We start from the raw sequence: 16,719 nt of genomic DNA, 5'->3' as shown, positions 1-16,719 counted from the left end.
TTCTATTTTCCTTCTGACTTCCATATAACAAATATTATATACTATTAGTGAAAAGATTAGCGCCGAAGATGTAAAACTTACATTTATCATATGGATAAATTGAAAAGGCTTACATGACCTTGCTAATCTAAAATTACTAATAAAATTAATATTTATATGTTCAATTTTGTTAAATACAGATTTGTTATTATTTAAATAATCCCGATTTCTTGGAATTACCTAAATAATTAATGGTAACATTTTATAACAGATTGCCAGTCGGACTCATTTATAAAATAAAGTACTTATTCTCAATTTTTACAAATATTTTTTATAGAATAATCCATTGAATGTAACATTATAATTAAAGTTTCTCCATTCAGGATATTTCCAAGCATAAATATCTATTTTTTAATATTATAAGGATCTAAATTATCAATTAATATAAAAGAGCTAGATATTTAAAAAAATGTATACCAATGTATATGCTAACAATTAGTATTAATTTAGTTAAAAAAAATTAATAAGGTACGTTTAACTTTTTTGTTGTCTAAAAACAATCTGTTGTACATTCTCCACTCGTAATTTTGTAGGCAGTGTCAAACAAACAACAAGTCGACAAAATGGTGTATAGTAGGGGCGGGAGGGAGAGAGGAGACTAAGACTAGAGCAATGGTAGATGGATGGATGGGCGTCCATCTTGAATTTTGCTGATTTTGTGCCGGTTATGTGATAAAAGTGTAATTTGTATATTAGACCTCCAGTTAATTGTTAATTTTCAAGAAGTTTATGTATGCTTAAACTATTTATTGTTTAAAATAAGATAATCTACAGGAATGTGTTAGGTATGGGAATGTGCCTGATTCATTTAATCATTTGACGAGTAATGGCGTGCGTTTTTCTTCTGAAGACTTTCAAATTTTAATTCATGTCATAATTATGGCATTGGCTGCATCTTATATTTAACTAACAATTTGATATTATTGATACTAAAATAGACTAGTATAACCTTTTAATATTAAATATTGTCGCGTAGTTTGATTTGAAATGATTGAGTTGGATGTCGTTTTTAGGTTATACATCAATACAAGTGACTCGTAATCGCTCGCAATCGCTAGTAATGACTCCCAGTGACAAGTTGAACAATTAAAATTACTTTAGTCAAGTGTAATAGTGAATGTCTCAAAGTGACGTCGAAAATATTTTTATTCACAGTATCATTACTCAAGACATATGCGATTTCCGGTAAGAGTGTCGTCGACAAGACCTTAGGTTGGCAAAGACCGCATTATAATACCATGGCAGTACCTAGTAGAGCCCGGGTATATGCAGATGTTAACTCACAAAAGCCAAGAGAATATTGGGATTATGAAAGCTATGTGGTGGATTGGGGAAACCAAGAAGACTATCAGTTAGTTCGAAAGCTTGGGCGCGGAAAATATAGTGAAGTATTTGAGGCAATAAATATCACAAATAATGAGAAATGTGTAGTTAAAATATTGAAGGTGAGTCAGATTACATACATTACTACTCAATACACATAACAATCTAACTTTTTATTACTTTATTTTGAAGATGGAAGATATTTAATTTAATTAATTTTGTGCATGGTATTGAATTAGCAAAATGAGTTAATTAATGTTGATAAGTTATTCTTGGATTGTAACAATTAAATCGAAATTTAATGATATTATTTATTTGTTGTAAGATGGACCAAGTAATGAACAATAGCATTTTTGTTTACATTTTAAGATGTATTAAGAATGTAATATTTGATATATTTTTCAAGTCTTATTAAATATCTTGTTACAGCCTGTTAAAAAGAAGAAGATTAAAAGAGAAATTAAAATATTAGAGAACTTAAGAGGAGGCACAAACATTATTACTTTACAAGCTGTTGTAAAAGATCCAGTATCTCGCACTCCAGCTTTAATTTTTGAACATGTGAACAATACTGATTTTAAGCAACTATATCAAACATTGTCAGACTACGATATAAGGTAAAATATTATAGTATTTAAAAATAATAATTTCAGTTTCTTAATATTGATGCTCATAATGATAATTAGGTCACTCTACATTTAATTCATAAATGTTTTCTCCAGGTATTACTTGTATGAACTTTTGAAGGCTTTAGATTACTGCCACAGTATGGGTATCATGCACAGAGATGTGAAACCACATAATGTAATGATTGACCATGATAATAGAAAGCTACGTCTCATTGACTGGGGTCTAGCAGAGTTCTACCATCCAGGTCAGGAGTATAATGTTCGCGTAGCTTCTAGGTACTTTAAGGTAGTAAACTTTATTCTTAATCAATTTTATGCTATTCTTCAACATAAACTCTTATAAAATTTTGTTTTATCTTTTCAGGGTCCGGAACTTTTAGTTGATTATCAAATGTATGATTATTCACTTGACATGTGGTCACTAGGATGTATGTTAGCGTCCATGATCTTCCGTAAAGAACCATTCTTCCATGGTCATGATAATTATGACCAGCTTGTACGTATTGCGAAAGTGCTGGGCACTGAAGAGCTCTTTGAATATTTGGATAAATATCATATAGAATTAGATCCTCGATTTAATGACATTCTTGGAAGGTAATAAATTTACACCTAATCATTAGGTACAAGATTTGAATTTATAATTAGGATTTGTGTTAATTTATTTGTTAATATTTTAGACATTCTCGTAAACGATGGGAGAGATTTGTCCATTCAGAAAATCAACATTTGGTCTCTCCTGAAGCCTTAGACTTTCTTGATCGCCTCCTTCGCTATGACCATTATGAGCGCTACACAGCTCGTGAAGCAATGGATCATCCTTACTTTTGTGAGTTATTTCATTTTTTTATTATAATATCACACTGGTTAGTCAAAAGAATGATTATTGTAGTATTAAATACATTTATATGTTCTTGGTTTATTTCAATTATAACCTGTACTTCATAGGTTGGCTATATTAAAGCCTACCTGGGTAGTTACCACTTCACTCACTCATCACATATTTTATTGCCAAATCACTAGTTAGTCTTTCAGTGTCAAGGCGCACGGTGCTGGTAACCACATACTGCTGTTTAAAAAAAAATGCAGACTTTTGTCCATTTACCAATAAACTTAGAGGTTTTGATAAAATAAATTGTTTTAAAATATAGGTTTTTAATATATATTCAAATTTTATTCATACAATGGTTATATCATATTAAAGAGATACAGCCTGTAAATGTTCCACTGTTTTTTCCTCTTCTTTTTGAGTTTGAAGCTTTTCTTGTCATATTTCTTCAATGTTTGTTTATGGAAAGACATGTGGTAAAATTATAATTTTAAAACTCAAAATTACAAATTTTCAGAGTTCTCAGTATGAAATTTAACAATCTGCCTTATAAAAAATCATGTTTTGTAACTTTTGGTGTATTGTATGTTTTGTTTATAATAATCCAATATATTTATGTATTTCAGACCCAATTGTGAAGGAGCAAGGCCGAATGGTTTCTTCTAATTCACCTAGTCCTAATGCCTTGCAAGGACCAATAAATGCGGCAGAGTAATTGTTATTAAATTCCATAATGCTCTTTATTAAACTATATATTGAAGTATTTACCTGTACATGAATTCCTGAGAATGAGAGGAGCCAAGAGTAACACCAAATACAGTCCACTGAAAGCATAATGAATACACAAAGGATATGGCAAAGTGTGTTTCCATTCAGTTTACAGCTCTGATGTATTTCCAATGTAACTAAATGGAAGTAAATTTGGAAAGACAATATAATTTAGTGTTTAATGTTAGTAAAATCTGGTTTATTCATTGTTTTTAAAGTGTTTTTTCTCTGGTACAAACCAACAAGTCCAAGGAAATGTACACTACTGTTACTTTCAAGTATCTAATGGGTTTGAAATTTTAAAGAATTTAGATTCAACAACCATCTTTTATGTAAAGTTCAATATGAATTATTGAAATAACAAAAATATCTGGAGTTTCATTGCACTTGATCTTTTGCATTTATTAACCTATGGTATTGATATTGTAATTACTTGTATGATATATTGATAACACCTGCATACCATTTGCAAATACTGGTTAGCAACTTTTTGTTGGTACTTCAATTAAAATTTTGTATTTATGTTATAATAATAAAATGTAGATATGTGTGATAAATACAAAATTTTAAGATGTAACTGTTTTTTCATTACATGATTTATACAAATACCAGTAAAATTTAATTTTATTAGATATGTCAAATAAAATATTGCTTCTATTAGTATATTTTTAGTAAGTTATGTTAGTGTCCTATAATATAGTTAAATCGAATCAACTTTCAACATTAAAATGGGCCTCATTGATTATAATTTATTTTTAGTGTGATAACTTCAAGTTAATGCATCAAAATTCTTAATAAAAAAACTAACTGGCTGGAAATGGTTTGGATTTTTTGTTCATTATAAAGTATGCTTATAATCTACACTAATATTATAAAGAGGAAAACTTTGTTTGTATATTATAAAGTATACAGTATACATACCTATACATATATTTTTTTTAACAAAATTTCAAAGAAGGAAGGTCTGAATTCTGATGTTTCATTTTTTAAATACACTAACATCATAGATTGATCAATATATCCATACACCTTTTCAACACACCTTTAAAAACATTTCTATGATTTTTAGAAAATATTTTATTCATGAAATGAAACTCGATCAAAATTATAATGGCCATTGTAACGGCCGTGATCAACTTCACCAAAGTATATAAATTGAACATTGAAACGTAGCGTTCATCACATGTCGTTTGAAGTTTGGGAAGCCATGTAACGAAATAAAAAACAGTTGATCCAGATCGGTTTCTTAATCTTCGAACATTACATTATGTAAACAACATTGAAATGTTTTTATTTAATAATTTTAATCGAAATTTTGATGGTATATGTGTGGTACACGTTAAGTTGTAAACGTTTATCAATATTCATACGAATTTTCGTAGAACATTTCTTCGAACGCCGTGGCGATTCGCTGTTATGCTCGTGTTTATGCGATGCGAGATATCAGTAAACCAGATTCGTCTACACTAATTCCGTCTTGACTATAAATAGGGATTCAGAGATTGTTTCTACAGAATCGATACAATTGTTTACTAATTGGTTATCTTTTAGGCTATTTCTAACTAACTTGCGTGAAGACTGCGCTATCTAACGTACACTACAAAAATTGTAATTTAGTTAATAGTATTTTTAAAAACAAAGTATTACAATTAACATTCATTCCTGAATTTTGCTAAATTTTTAGTTTATTTTGTTATTAAGATATTTAAAAAAAAACTGAAATCGATCGCTTTGTAACTTGTGAATTGTGTCTTTTTTCTTTAATATTTATTTCGTATATCTAATATAGGTAGTTAATAATTTTACGAATTCTAAATTTATAACTTTTATTCTAAATTTATAACTTAGTTCAATTAAGTTAGAAACTTTTGTTGAATCAGTATAATTATAATATGGCTTAAATCATATTAAAATAGATCTTAGGAAGACAGCATGGTTAAGTGGCTCTTTGGCAAGAGGTTGCCATTAACCATAAGACCAGCATTGTAAGGAATGTAAACTTGTTATGTCTAATCTAAGGTGATAAGTCCCTTGTGCTTGTAATTACACCGGTAACATAATCATTTATATTGAAATAGCATTTTGGACCCTGCTTGTGCAACGAGTACCTATCTAAACTTTCAAATACACTTATGTGTGGACACTGATTTTGAACCAGAATTTGAAAGGAATTGGGTTAGCAACCTTATGAGCGAGCCACTAAAATATAATGTATTTTCCACGTTTTTTATTACAAATCAGGTATAAAAAAAGTAAATGGCTAATGGCTGGACTAATAAGGCGCTGCATCGATGCGGGTTGGTAGATACACGTGGCAGATTTTCATCCGACACGTGTAGGTTTCCTCACGTTTTCTTCTACTAGATAGAGGTACTTGGTATTTGAATCTTCGGTTACAATTCTCGTGCTCAAACCACTGCATCATCTTGCTCGGGCACATCGTTTTTACATTGCCAATTGTTTGACCTTATGATTATATTTATAATTTTGGGGAAAAATCATGCCCCATGGCCTAGAAAGTTATATTTCCAAGCCTTAAATGGTAAGTTATGAACATAATTTAGGATTAAATTGTAACTCTATCTATTATATTGATAGCGGCCATGCTAAATATGTTAATATTACAAGCAAAACCATTTTGTTGGTAATAAATATAAAATGATTATATACAAACCTAAATTTGTAATAATCCTAACCCATTGCCAAGAGCAGTTGACAGTGAAGGTATGTATCAGGCCATAACTATTATTTAAATGTTTCATGAGTACATAAAATTACAGATCAAAGTATAAGCATCAAAAAAATGAAATAAATCTTAACAAAATGTATTAATTCTTTGGAATATATTAATTATAAATGTAGGTAATTAAAAGCATTATTAAATGTTATTTTCTACTTTATTTTTCATCATTCCTGCAAACTAATGTTTGTAACATAGGATCATTTAATTGAGAAATATTTCTACTACAACAATAGCATAATTTTTCATAGATAAATGGAAACATTAAATTATTCCCTTTCTCAACATGTTTTAAGTTTTCATTAGAGTTTGTTACTTCAGAAGAAACTTTTCTTGAAAACATAGTAGCATCCACTGCTGTGAGATTTAATTGATTGCAGTCCAAGTTACTCTGTAAATAAGTAATAATTATTTTTCCATGAATTAATTCTTCAATTACACAAATAAATAAAAAGTGTAAAATAAATTTAATTAGTCACCTGACAAATTATGCACTTTTTTTTATCAACATTAACAGTTATAGAACCAATTTTATCAGCCGTTTTACATATTGTTGATACAGTGGCTGGATAATTTTCTTGGAGATCCAAGACAAAACTTCTTATAACAGATTGTAGACTAGTTCCATGTATTGTAGCCAATATATTAGTAGCAGGTTTCAGATCTTTAATTCTCAAATATTGGTCAACTTCCTCATTAGTAATGTCTCTCATTGGCCTTAATATTATTACATTCTCTTCCCTTTTATCAGCGAAGCCCTAAAAAGTTAAAAACCTTTTTTATTTAAAATTGATAATTTCTGCTTTACGTCACATCAAATTAACTACAGGTATAAATGGAAATAATAATGAAGACCTTAACTATTTGAATATATCATGGGCATCTTTATACGAAAATGCATTTAAGAAAGTGGGATTATAATATTCCTAAAGTAAACTTACAATATCATTTTCAACTTGTGAACCTCGACCAATTGCTATATTTGATAGCAATCGTGTGGCTAATAAAGTGGTTGTTTCAGCTGTAAAAACTATTCTACATTTTAATTGTTTTGAGATTTTAATAAAAATGTTTTGTTTCATCTTCGTCAACATGTCTTCACTGATGGAGGTAGGTATGTTTGATAAAATATTTTTTGAAATTGATGTTTGATGATGATTTATCATTGTAAATTCATTAGATAAAATATTTTTATTAAAGTATTCATCCATATTCACTACAGTTAAATTAAAGTTGTAATTTTTACATTGTTCAGCTATTACTTTAGATATTTCTTCGCCATCTGAGTCTCTTTCTGAAAGAAAAATTAAAATTGATTTTTAAGATCTTTACATAATAATACAGGCTAAAATTACATCTACAATATTTCTGACTTTTTCATTGATTAATTAATAAAAATGAAACCAAATCAATACCTATGATATGCAAAAAATATGGTGTAACTCGTAATTTTTTATGGTTATTTAATGAAAAGCCAACGTGTATTAAATCCAATAAAACTGTAGAACTTGCATCTCCTGATAAACAGATCAGGACTTTCTCATTAGGCGATAATATTTTATTTTTACCAATACAAGCTCGAAATTTGTGGTTTATATTGGTAATGAAACAGTCATTACAATAACAATACTCTTTTCGAATTATTAATGTTCCAGGACCACTACATTTTCGACAAATCATTTCTAAATTTGTAGGTTATTTTATCAAACAACTAAATAAACCGTGTGTAAATAGAAATTATTTAATGAGTTTGTATTTAAATAAGCTATCTTTATTGAGAGTAGCAAATTCATATAGTAATAATATGGAATAGATGACAATATTGAGTTATTGACTTAACGATAAGTGACAACTTACAACTGTCAATTTATTTTTTCTCATGGAAAAAAGGCAAAGGTGTAATACCCTTTCCGCAGCATTTAGTCTTTCCGAATATTTAACAATTAATCTACACATTAAGGTAGCTAAAAAATAATTGTTTAATTTTTTTTTTCTATAATTGTGAGTTGGAGGTAGAACTGGGATCTGGATTCCTTTCAGCGTGCCGGGACGATATAACGAGGCGAGGATGTCATCTTTCTATGATCTTCACATACTGAAGAATGTTCACTGAACATCTTCACCGAAGATGATAAAAAAATTACGTTGTTAAATAGGGCGTAAATGCGTTTTTCCACCGAAAAAATGACTAGTCATATAGCTTTTACTAAAAACACTTGATGGATTATCTTCTTTAAAAGAAAAGTAAAACTATAACAATGAGTTAATCTACCTCCACATATTAAAAAAAAAATGCTTTTTCCAAAGACTTGATAATATATAATTATCATTTTGGTTTAGTGGGTATCAAGCTACACAACCTGAGGTCTTACCTATTGTAAAATTTTCAGGTCTGACACAAAAAATGTTGGCTATCCTACTTACTCCTAAATTCTCATTTACAAAGCAATTCTTTTTTATCTCGGCCCTTATCTTTACAACAAAGCAAATACAAAATTATCAATTTACAGTCTGTCCCTCTCTCAATGTAAAAAACTAATAAATTCATTTCTAATTAACCTAACATACCAAGAAACAGAACAACTTCTTTCCTCAATAAAATAGTAAAAATTGTCTATATGTACCTATTATCAAAATGTATGAATATTCGTCTCTTTTATATATTCTTATATATTTATATTTGCCACACACACACACTCACACACACCATCACTTATTAAATACCTTTTTTTTTATAGTCCCTACTTATAGAAGAGTACTAGTGGCTCAATATTGTATTACTAGCCAGGAGGAGAAGGCTGTTTCATCCTTAACACATTATTTACATAATCTAGCTAGGATGAACAGTTTGATCCAAACATTTTACTGTATAAAGTAGCACTAAGCAATGTACCTTTACTGTAATGGATCATCAATATTGTGTCAACTATTTTTATTGAATAAACTATTATTATTATTATCTGCCAGCTTTTCTGTAAAACCTCTGAGTTTTAAGTTATGCTGATTCATAATAATTATTAATTAAATAAAAAAGAAGTTTATTCATTTTTTTTACGATTATTAATTTCTTTACCTCCAACTTAGTTTGAGTTTGAGAGTTTGAATGAAATGATGGAGATCATTTACAAACTTAATTTTTTTTTTATTGTCCAATTAGATATCAAGAAATGCATTTTAGTCAGATTGTTCATCTGAGTAGATACCAACAATCATCACATATTCAACTGCCAAGTACTACCAATACTTGGTATTGTTGATCTGGTTCAAAGAGGAAGTGAGTCAGTCTAGTAACATGCTAGTTGCCAAGGTGATTGCCATTTACGACAAAAGCATTGAAACAAAAATAAAAGAACCTTACTAATGGCATTTTCATGGGCAGTTTCTTGTAATCCAGAGCTATAAAGGCTGGTTACTTTAAGACGAACAGACTATATTCTAATTAGGTACCCGACAAGAAGATTTCATCAACGACTTTATAAAAAGGAAACAACAGAAAAAAGGTAAAAGAAATATGGCTATTTAATAACAGCAATTTAGTCTTTCAGTGTATTACATGTTAAACTTTATTAAAGGCAGCAATATCCACACTTTGAACCTGAAAGGAAAATTTACATTGTTACATTCTTTTAAAAAGTTTAACTCCTTGCATATAATTTAAGCTTTTTGAAATTTTTTATAATTTTGCTAAGCTGTTTAGAATAAAATTTAAACTTCTGAAACCTACCAGATCTTCAAACTTTTCAATTTCTTCGGTGAGCCAATCAACTGATATTTTTTCATCTTCAACTACACAAGATATTTGCAACTTTTGAATGCCAAATGCAAGAGGTACAAGTTTTGCAGCCCCCCATAAAAGACCATCATTGCTAATAGATCTCACTGCTTCTTCCATAGCTTTCATGTCTGTCTCATCATCCCATGGCTTAACATCCAATATTATATTTGATTTTGCAATAAGCACAGGTTCTGAAATTATTTAAAAACATTAAGTTAAGCTTTTAGTAATATCATATCATTTAATATACATATATTGGTAGAACTTCATACACACTTTTGGATTTCTTTGCATTGTATGCTGCAAGTCTTTCTTCTCTTATTTTTGCAGCTTCAGCACTTTCTTCTTCATCATCAGATCCAAACAAATCAACGCCATCATCGGAATCTTCTTGAGCTGTGGCTTTCTGAAAAGGATTTTTTAAATGTTCAATTTCTTACAAAAAATGTCATGTACACACTTAGTTTTAAAAGGAACAGAATAAAAAAGTTATATCTAATATTTTCTAAGAGAATATTGGGTGTTATTCTGATTTGAGTTACAGCATTGAATTGTAAGACTTAATTTACCGGTCAACCAAAATAAATGATAAATTCTCCTACATTATCATAGAAATATAAATTTGAAGTTAATTATAACTTATACTAACTTTTGTTGTTTCAACTTGAATGTTGTTTGAAGAACCCACTGACTCCAATGATTCAACTCTTACTTGTAGACTAATAACCAGTTTGCGCAAGTCATCAACAGCCTTTTTTAAATCAGAATTCTCTTTTTCTAGACTATTTAGTTTATTGTTAATTTCAGTGTTAGGAACTCCAGCTAATGCAGCAACACTGTCCATCTGCAAAAATAAGGATAATAAGAATAACCTTCTATTTTTATTTATTACTGATATATTTTTCATATTTACTTTGTTCTCTTATTTATTACGATTTGATGATTTTAATTTTTAATAATATTAAATAAGTGTCTTCCTTTTAATATGTTAATGTATAAACAATACTTACACATTCTAGTGAATTTTTAATGTGCTGCCTAGCTTTGGCCACTTCACTAGCTAAAGATGATCCACTTGTAGAGACTTGGCCCTAATGAATTTAAAATTAAGTATTTATATTTTAAAGATGAAGACTTGCAGATTTAGTAGGAATTTATATATAAATAAAATAAAACCATCTGTTGCTATTTATAGAATTACATACTTCAGTTAAAAAAAAAACAAAATATTTGTTAAATTTCATACACCGATATTTTATGGACAAAAATTTAGGTGTAAGAATTGTCATACAATTAAGAACAAATTTATATGATCTTTAGCCACATGTTTTTTTATAAATTACTTACCTTTGACAATGATTCGTAATAGTTTCGTTCGGCATCTGTGTAGATAGTTTTGTCGAGCCAAACTTTTTCATTTATTAGAGCAGACATTTTCTGAAAATAAAAGATAGTATTTGTTAATCGTTAGGTGAAAGTTTTGTCAACACATAAATGTTAAGTTTTGATTTTATAATAATAATAATTAACATGCATTATATAACATAATAATAAAACAATTCTAACTTTTACAAAGTATTAAAAGTTACAAAAATAACACTTTTTGTTCGATATAATATATATGTTTAACGTTAATATATTTACAAAGTGAATAGAATTCCAGTAACACGATTTTTTTGTAAACTAAGAACTATTTAGAAATAACCTGCCTACATTTATTTTAACCGATAACCTTTAAAAATTTTCAACAGTATTTACTTAGGTTAGGAATTCAGTTGAATAAAAGTTTTTTACAACTACTTACGAATCGTCTTACTACTTAAGGTGTAAATAGCAGCCTATTTTGTTATATAGTAACTTTAAAAAGTTCTAAAATTATGAGCGTAACTAACAAAGTTTCTTGCCAAATTTTCAAATTCACCTTTAAATTGAGGAGCCAATGAGTAAAAGAGATATCAAGTTGCCTACTTTTTTTACCACGTAGATGCTTAGTTGGACGTCAAAATGACATGATAGACGGCGTAAAAGTTTTAAGTCTCGTGTTTCTATATTTTGTTTTTTAAAGTTTGAGTACTTAAAATGAAAATTTAGTTCCAGAAAGCATGACAATACGACATACTATTTATAAGAATATAAAATTTTATTATATTATGCATATTAATTTTATTGTAGTTGTATAAATTCCTCACATAATGATTGAATAATACTTGATTCATAGGTTTATATCAACTTATTTATAATTAGTGACAATATTTATTAAGTAATAAACATAAAATTACAAAAATATTGTCAAAGCTATTATTTATATCTTCATTTTAAATTTACGTAAAAAGGTCATAAAAAAATCAGTACGTATATTAAAAATACGCAACAAATTATTAGAAAGATTTTAAAAAAAGGTATGCCTACATTTTCAGCAACTTTATTTAAAAAAAAAGTTCCGTATATAGATGTATATAAATTATGCAGTTTAATTGTCTATGGGCGTTGGCGTCCATTCATTATACATGCGGTCTATTTTGTTGACTGCTTTCCTTAAATAAATATCTTATTCTTCCTGATAATATTAAGGATTTTAATACATTTCTATTTGCTCATTAATTTAATATTCATTAATTTTCATATGGCAACATAATTTGCAGAGTTTTGATTTTGCTCTTTCATTTTATTACATGTTAACCTTTATTAAAAGCAGCAATATTCTCACTTTGAACACCCTCGCTAGGTCTGCAGCTCTGCACTGACGATGGTAACTAGATGGTGCTGACTGCTGACTTGTTGAGATCCCCACGCAGTACACTTTATCAGGATGCGACGCCTCCGCCGCGCCGGGTCGTTTATTTTTGTTATATTTGCTTTGCAATGATAGAGGGTTTTGGTAAAGCTTTGCACGGTAACCAGCTGGCTTAGCGAATCTGCTGGCTTAGACTTCTTTAATATTTGTATGTTTTTTTATCTGTTATTTAAAGGAAAAACGGCCAGTTAATATTAAGTTTTTCGTCGTAATAAATGCATTACCTTCTTTTTTTTATTGGTAAGTGGATTTATTATTTTTTTTTACCAATAATGATAAAAAATTAGTCTATTCTTTTATCATTAGTGCATTGTGACTAATAAAAAACATCGATTTAAAATAGGATTCCAGATATAAGTGGCGGTCAAATCATCGTTTTACATCAGTAGGTAGTTCCCAAACCTATTTTTCTTGTGGACCACTTTCAAAATTTTACTGGTTTCGGTGGACCCCCTGCTGCTACATTTCTACCACATTCTTAAAGTCGCCAAAAAATAAAAATTGTGTCGCTTCTGAGTTCTGACCCTATATTCCGATAGGTAAAATAAAAACGAAAAATAGTACATTTTCTAACATTTTGCTTATTAAAAGAGTAAAATTACAAAAAAATAATAATGAGGTAATATAACTATGCTTACAATTTTGCTCTTTACTATCAAAAGCAGATAAATTTTCGTGGACCCCCATTAACATCTTATGGACCCCCATTTTTTATTCACGCATACGTAGACCCCCATCATGTCTCCCGTGGACGCCTAGGGGTGGTCTGGACCATTTTGTGAATCACTGTTTTACACCATGTACAGCCAGTATAATTACAGGCACAAGAGATATAAAACCTTATAACCAGGGCCGTCTTTAACCTATTAGAGGCCCTGGTCATATAAGGATAATGAGGGCCCCTTGAATGACTTTGACAATATAATTTTGACTATTTTGTTAAAATAGATAAAGAATGTAGATTAACAAGGTTATAGATAATATACAGGGTTATTGGTAATTCGACGTATATCCGTTAGGAGGTGATAGGGGATGACTATTTGCAAAAATTTTAACCCCCACATGCACAATCCAGAAGTGAACCATTTTTGAGTTAACACGTTTTTTAGGATTTTTTTTTTCAAAATTTGTCAAAAGTGTTGTCCTTGGTTACCACCAAGACTTTGTGCAAGCCCGTCTGGGTAGGTACCACCCACTCATCAGTTATTCTACCGCCAAATAACAGTAATCAGTATTTTTGTGTTCCGGTTTGAAGGGTGAGTGAGCCAGTGTAACTACAGGCACAAGGGACGTAACATCTTAGTTCCCAAGGTTGGTGGCACATTGACGATGTAAGGAATAGTTAATATTTCTTACAGCGTCATTGTCTATGGGTGATGGTGACCATCAGGTGGCCCATATGCTCGACCACCAACCTATACCATAAAAAAAAGAAAAAAAGTGCAACTTCAAAAATTTATTTACAACAAGTATCAATTAAAATCAATTTTTTTCTTTTGTTTTATAAAAATGATTGAACACTGGATATTTGTCAATATTTAAACAATAATTATCAGTCCAAATTTAAAAATGTGAGGCGGGGAACGAAATTATATTATAGACACAATTATTATGAACATCTTTAAAATTTACAATAGTATTAAAATAGATGTGTCAACATTAACGGCATTATTACGTAATCTTAATGGTCACGATTATTACTATTTCGTTCGTTTGATATTTTGCAAATGTTAAGATAGGTAGGTAACGCGCATCAGCACGTCACGTTAATAATATAATGATTATACCTAACCCTCTTTATAACCCAGTCATAATGACTTTAACCCTCTTTATACTTTTACATATGGCTGGGTTTAAGAGGGATTTTAGTAAGTATTCCTGAGCGCCATCAGTTAAAAGTTTTATCATTAGATGTAATCGATGATACCATATTAAGGTAATTTCATCGGCCATTAATAAGTGTATAAACTTTTAATTTAATACGAAGTTTAGAAGTGAAGCTGAAAATCAATGTAAAATATTTTGTGACGTATCAACATAGAAAGATTAAGGCGCAGCTCAGGCCCGCCGCTAGCTGTTTTGTCGTCCGCGTGCAATACTTATTATGCCGCCCTTTTTTTGCTGCAAAACGCAGGGGCGGGAGGAATAACCATAAAAAAACCAGCGGTATCCTCCCACTCCGTCTTTTCAAGGGACGTCACGAGATCGTTTGTGACGTCCTGACCGTAGGCTCACCTCTGCGGGGGTCCACTTCCTAGGGATTTCTCAGAGTACAGAGTCCCCTAAGCCCGGTACACTTATGGCGGGAGGTGAAGATGTCCATAGCGAAGACACCTTCTCCCAGTCTTTTTCGGCTAAGCGAGTCACCAGCACCGGTCCCACGCTCCCGTAAGATGAGAGGCTTGTTACCAGCATTGAGGGAGTTTACCCAAATGGATGCACTATACAATGCCATAGAGAGCACGCAGGCAAGGTGTTTCCGGTTCTCCTACGTTGGAATTGATAAGCTTCAAAATGAGTTGGACAAAATGTTGTCCGAGGCTCCTGGAGGGCGATAGACGCTCCTCGAGGGGACCTTAGCGAGGACCGTGGATTAGGAGGGCCTCCGTTTTAGTTACAGAGACCCTCAAGCCTAGCATCTCGATTTGATCCACCGTGAGCGACACTCCTACCTCACATAGACCTAGGGCCGCCTTCTGTAAGGTTCGCCCCGTTTCCGTGATGAGGGCGTCGTCTGCGTAGGACAATACTACCATCCCCAGCAAGGTCAGTGCCCGCAGGAGCCACTCAAAACCAACGTTCCAAAGAATTGGACCGAGAACCGACGCAGCTTCTTAGACGCCGTACAAGCCCCCTCCCAAAGGATCACCCGATACTGGAGGTAAGCTCCAACGGCCTTCTGAGATAGGAAGGCAACTCGTGATATCGAAGTACATCCCCTAAACAGGACGACGGCCAGCTTGAAGTTTAGCGAAGATCTGCTGATGATAAGTAAAAATATATAATATAAAACGCCAAAATGTATAAATGTAAAATATAAAAGGCCATCATTACAACATCCACGGGCAACTGTGAGCCTGTGGATCTTGTAAATTAAAGTAAAAAATAAGAAAGGTAGACTATTGAAGACGTTCGCCACGTTTGGTTATACCGCTAGGACTACGTTCCCTTGGGCCACCTCCTCCTTCGTTGTCCGAGTCTTCAGGGTTTTTAAGGGCATCGATGGTTGAGTGATCCGCTTTGTTTCCCGAAAATTGCTCTCCGACCAGTCGCAGAAGATATGGCGGTAGCGATTCCGTAACAGAAGAGCCATGTGTCCGGAACTTCCCTCGTAAACCACGATAGGGGTGCCTGGGACCCTGTAAGCCCATTAAAAGCTCTTCTTTTGCTCTTTGCTTTTCTAAAGCTTTTTTCAATTGGCGATGTGGGGCCTATAGCTGTCCCTCTAAGTTTGCGTTGAGCCCGTTGCGCCTGCGACAGCGAACGTATGACCTCTGCGCCCGGTTCGACGTCTACCGTACCTCTGCTATTTCCAGGTATCACCAATATAACTGACGGCGCGATACCCTTCAAGCCGCCCTACGGCAACGCCCTACTACAAAAGTAACTGATACCTAGTCTACCAATTGAGAAGGGAGCTTTAAGGGGATTCTCCTAAATTCGACAGTACTGTTTTTCATAGGATAACAGACGACGGACTTTTAACTTCACTCAGTATAATATTTTCCATGCTTTGAATAATTTATTTTACTTAAGGATTTGTGGGTATTATAATAATGACTTGAATTAGGTACATGATGTATTGTTCAATTTGCCGCCCCCTGG

General features: G+C 31.5%; 3 protein-coding genes across 7 annotated transcripts; 1 reads left to right on the top strand and 2 right to left on the bottom strand.

The window, feature by feature from the left end:
• Window positions 1-586: 586 nt before the first annotated feature.
• On the top strand, window positions 587-4,403 carry LOC124533964 (casein kinase II subunit alpha). 2 transcript variants are annotated; one of them, XM_047109535.1, is made up of 7 exons: window positions 587-824; window positions 1,195-1,484; window positions 1,792-1,979; window positions 2,085-2,277; window positions 2,356-2,585; window positions 2,669-2,817; window positions 3,444-4,403. In XM_047109535.1, the coding sequence occupies exons 2-7, from the start codon at window positions 1,278-1,280 to the stop codon at window positions 3,530-3,532; spliced, it is 1,056 nt and encodes a 351-aa protein (XP_046965491.1). In that variant the 5' UTR covers window positions 587-824; window positions 1,195-1,277; the 3' UTR covers window positions 3,533-4,403. The 2 variants fall into 2 exon arrangements, with proteins under 2 accessions (XP_046965491.1, XP_046965501.1); XM_047109545.1 differs by having other exon boundaries at window positions 623-824; window positions 1,053-1,484.
• A 2,060-nt stretch (window positions 4,404-6,463) lies between these two features.
• LOC124533947 (cytoplasmic tRNA 2-thiolation protein 2) lies at window positions 6,464-8,179 on the bottom strand. The gene is made up of 4 exons (XM_047109534.1): window positions 7,741-8,179; window positions 7,267-7,619; window positions 6,805-7,083; window positions 6,464-6,716 (listed from the first exon to the last, which is right to left on the bottom strand). Exons 1-4 carry the CDS (start codon window positions 8,003-8,005, stop codon window positions 6,483-6,485), a joined length of 1,131 nt encoding a protein of 376 aa, XP_046965490.1. The 5' UTR covers window positions 8,006-8,179; the 3' UTR covers window positions 6,464-6,482.
• Window positions 8,180-9,821: 1,642 nt separating this feature from the next.
• LOC124533977 (probable elongation factor 1-delta) lies at window positions 9,822-12,137 on the bottom strand. Of its 4 annotated transcripts, none has more exons than XM_047109559.1 (7): window positions 12,022-12,134; window positions 11,448-11,537; window positions 11,111-11,191; window positions 10,750-10,944; window positions 10,377-10,506; window positions 10,050-10,291; window positions 9,822-9,920 (listed from the first exon to the last, which is right to left on the bottom strand). In XM_047109559.1, exons 2-7 carry the CDS (start codon window positions 11,532-11,534, stop codon window positions 9,882-9,884), a joined length of 774 nt encoding a protein of 257 aa, XP_046965515.1. In that variant the 5' UTR covers window positions 11,535-11,537; window positions 12,022-12,134; the 3' UTR covers window positions 9,822-9,881. The 4 variants fall into 4 exon arrangements, with proteins under 4 accessions (XP_046965515.1, XP_046965523.1, XP_046965541.1 ...); XM_047109567.1 differs by having other exon boundaries at window positions 11,905-12,074; XM_047109585.1 differs by lacking the exon at window positions 11,111-11,191 and having other exon boundaries at window positions 12,022-12,137.
• Between the last annotated feature and the right edge of the window lie 4,582 nt (window positions 12,138-16,719).

This window comes from Vanessa cardui, chromosome 1 (genome assembly GCF_905220365.1).
Source record: "Vanessa cardui chromosome 1, ilVanCard2.1, whole genome shotgun sequence".
Taxonomy (NCBI): Eukaryota; Metazoa; Arthropoda; class Insecta; order Lepidoptera; family Nymphalidae; genus Vanessa; species Vanessa cardui.
Note: the sequence above shows the minus strand (reverse complement) of the source record. Positions and strands in the feature narration are given on the sequence as shown.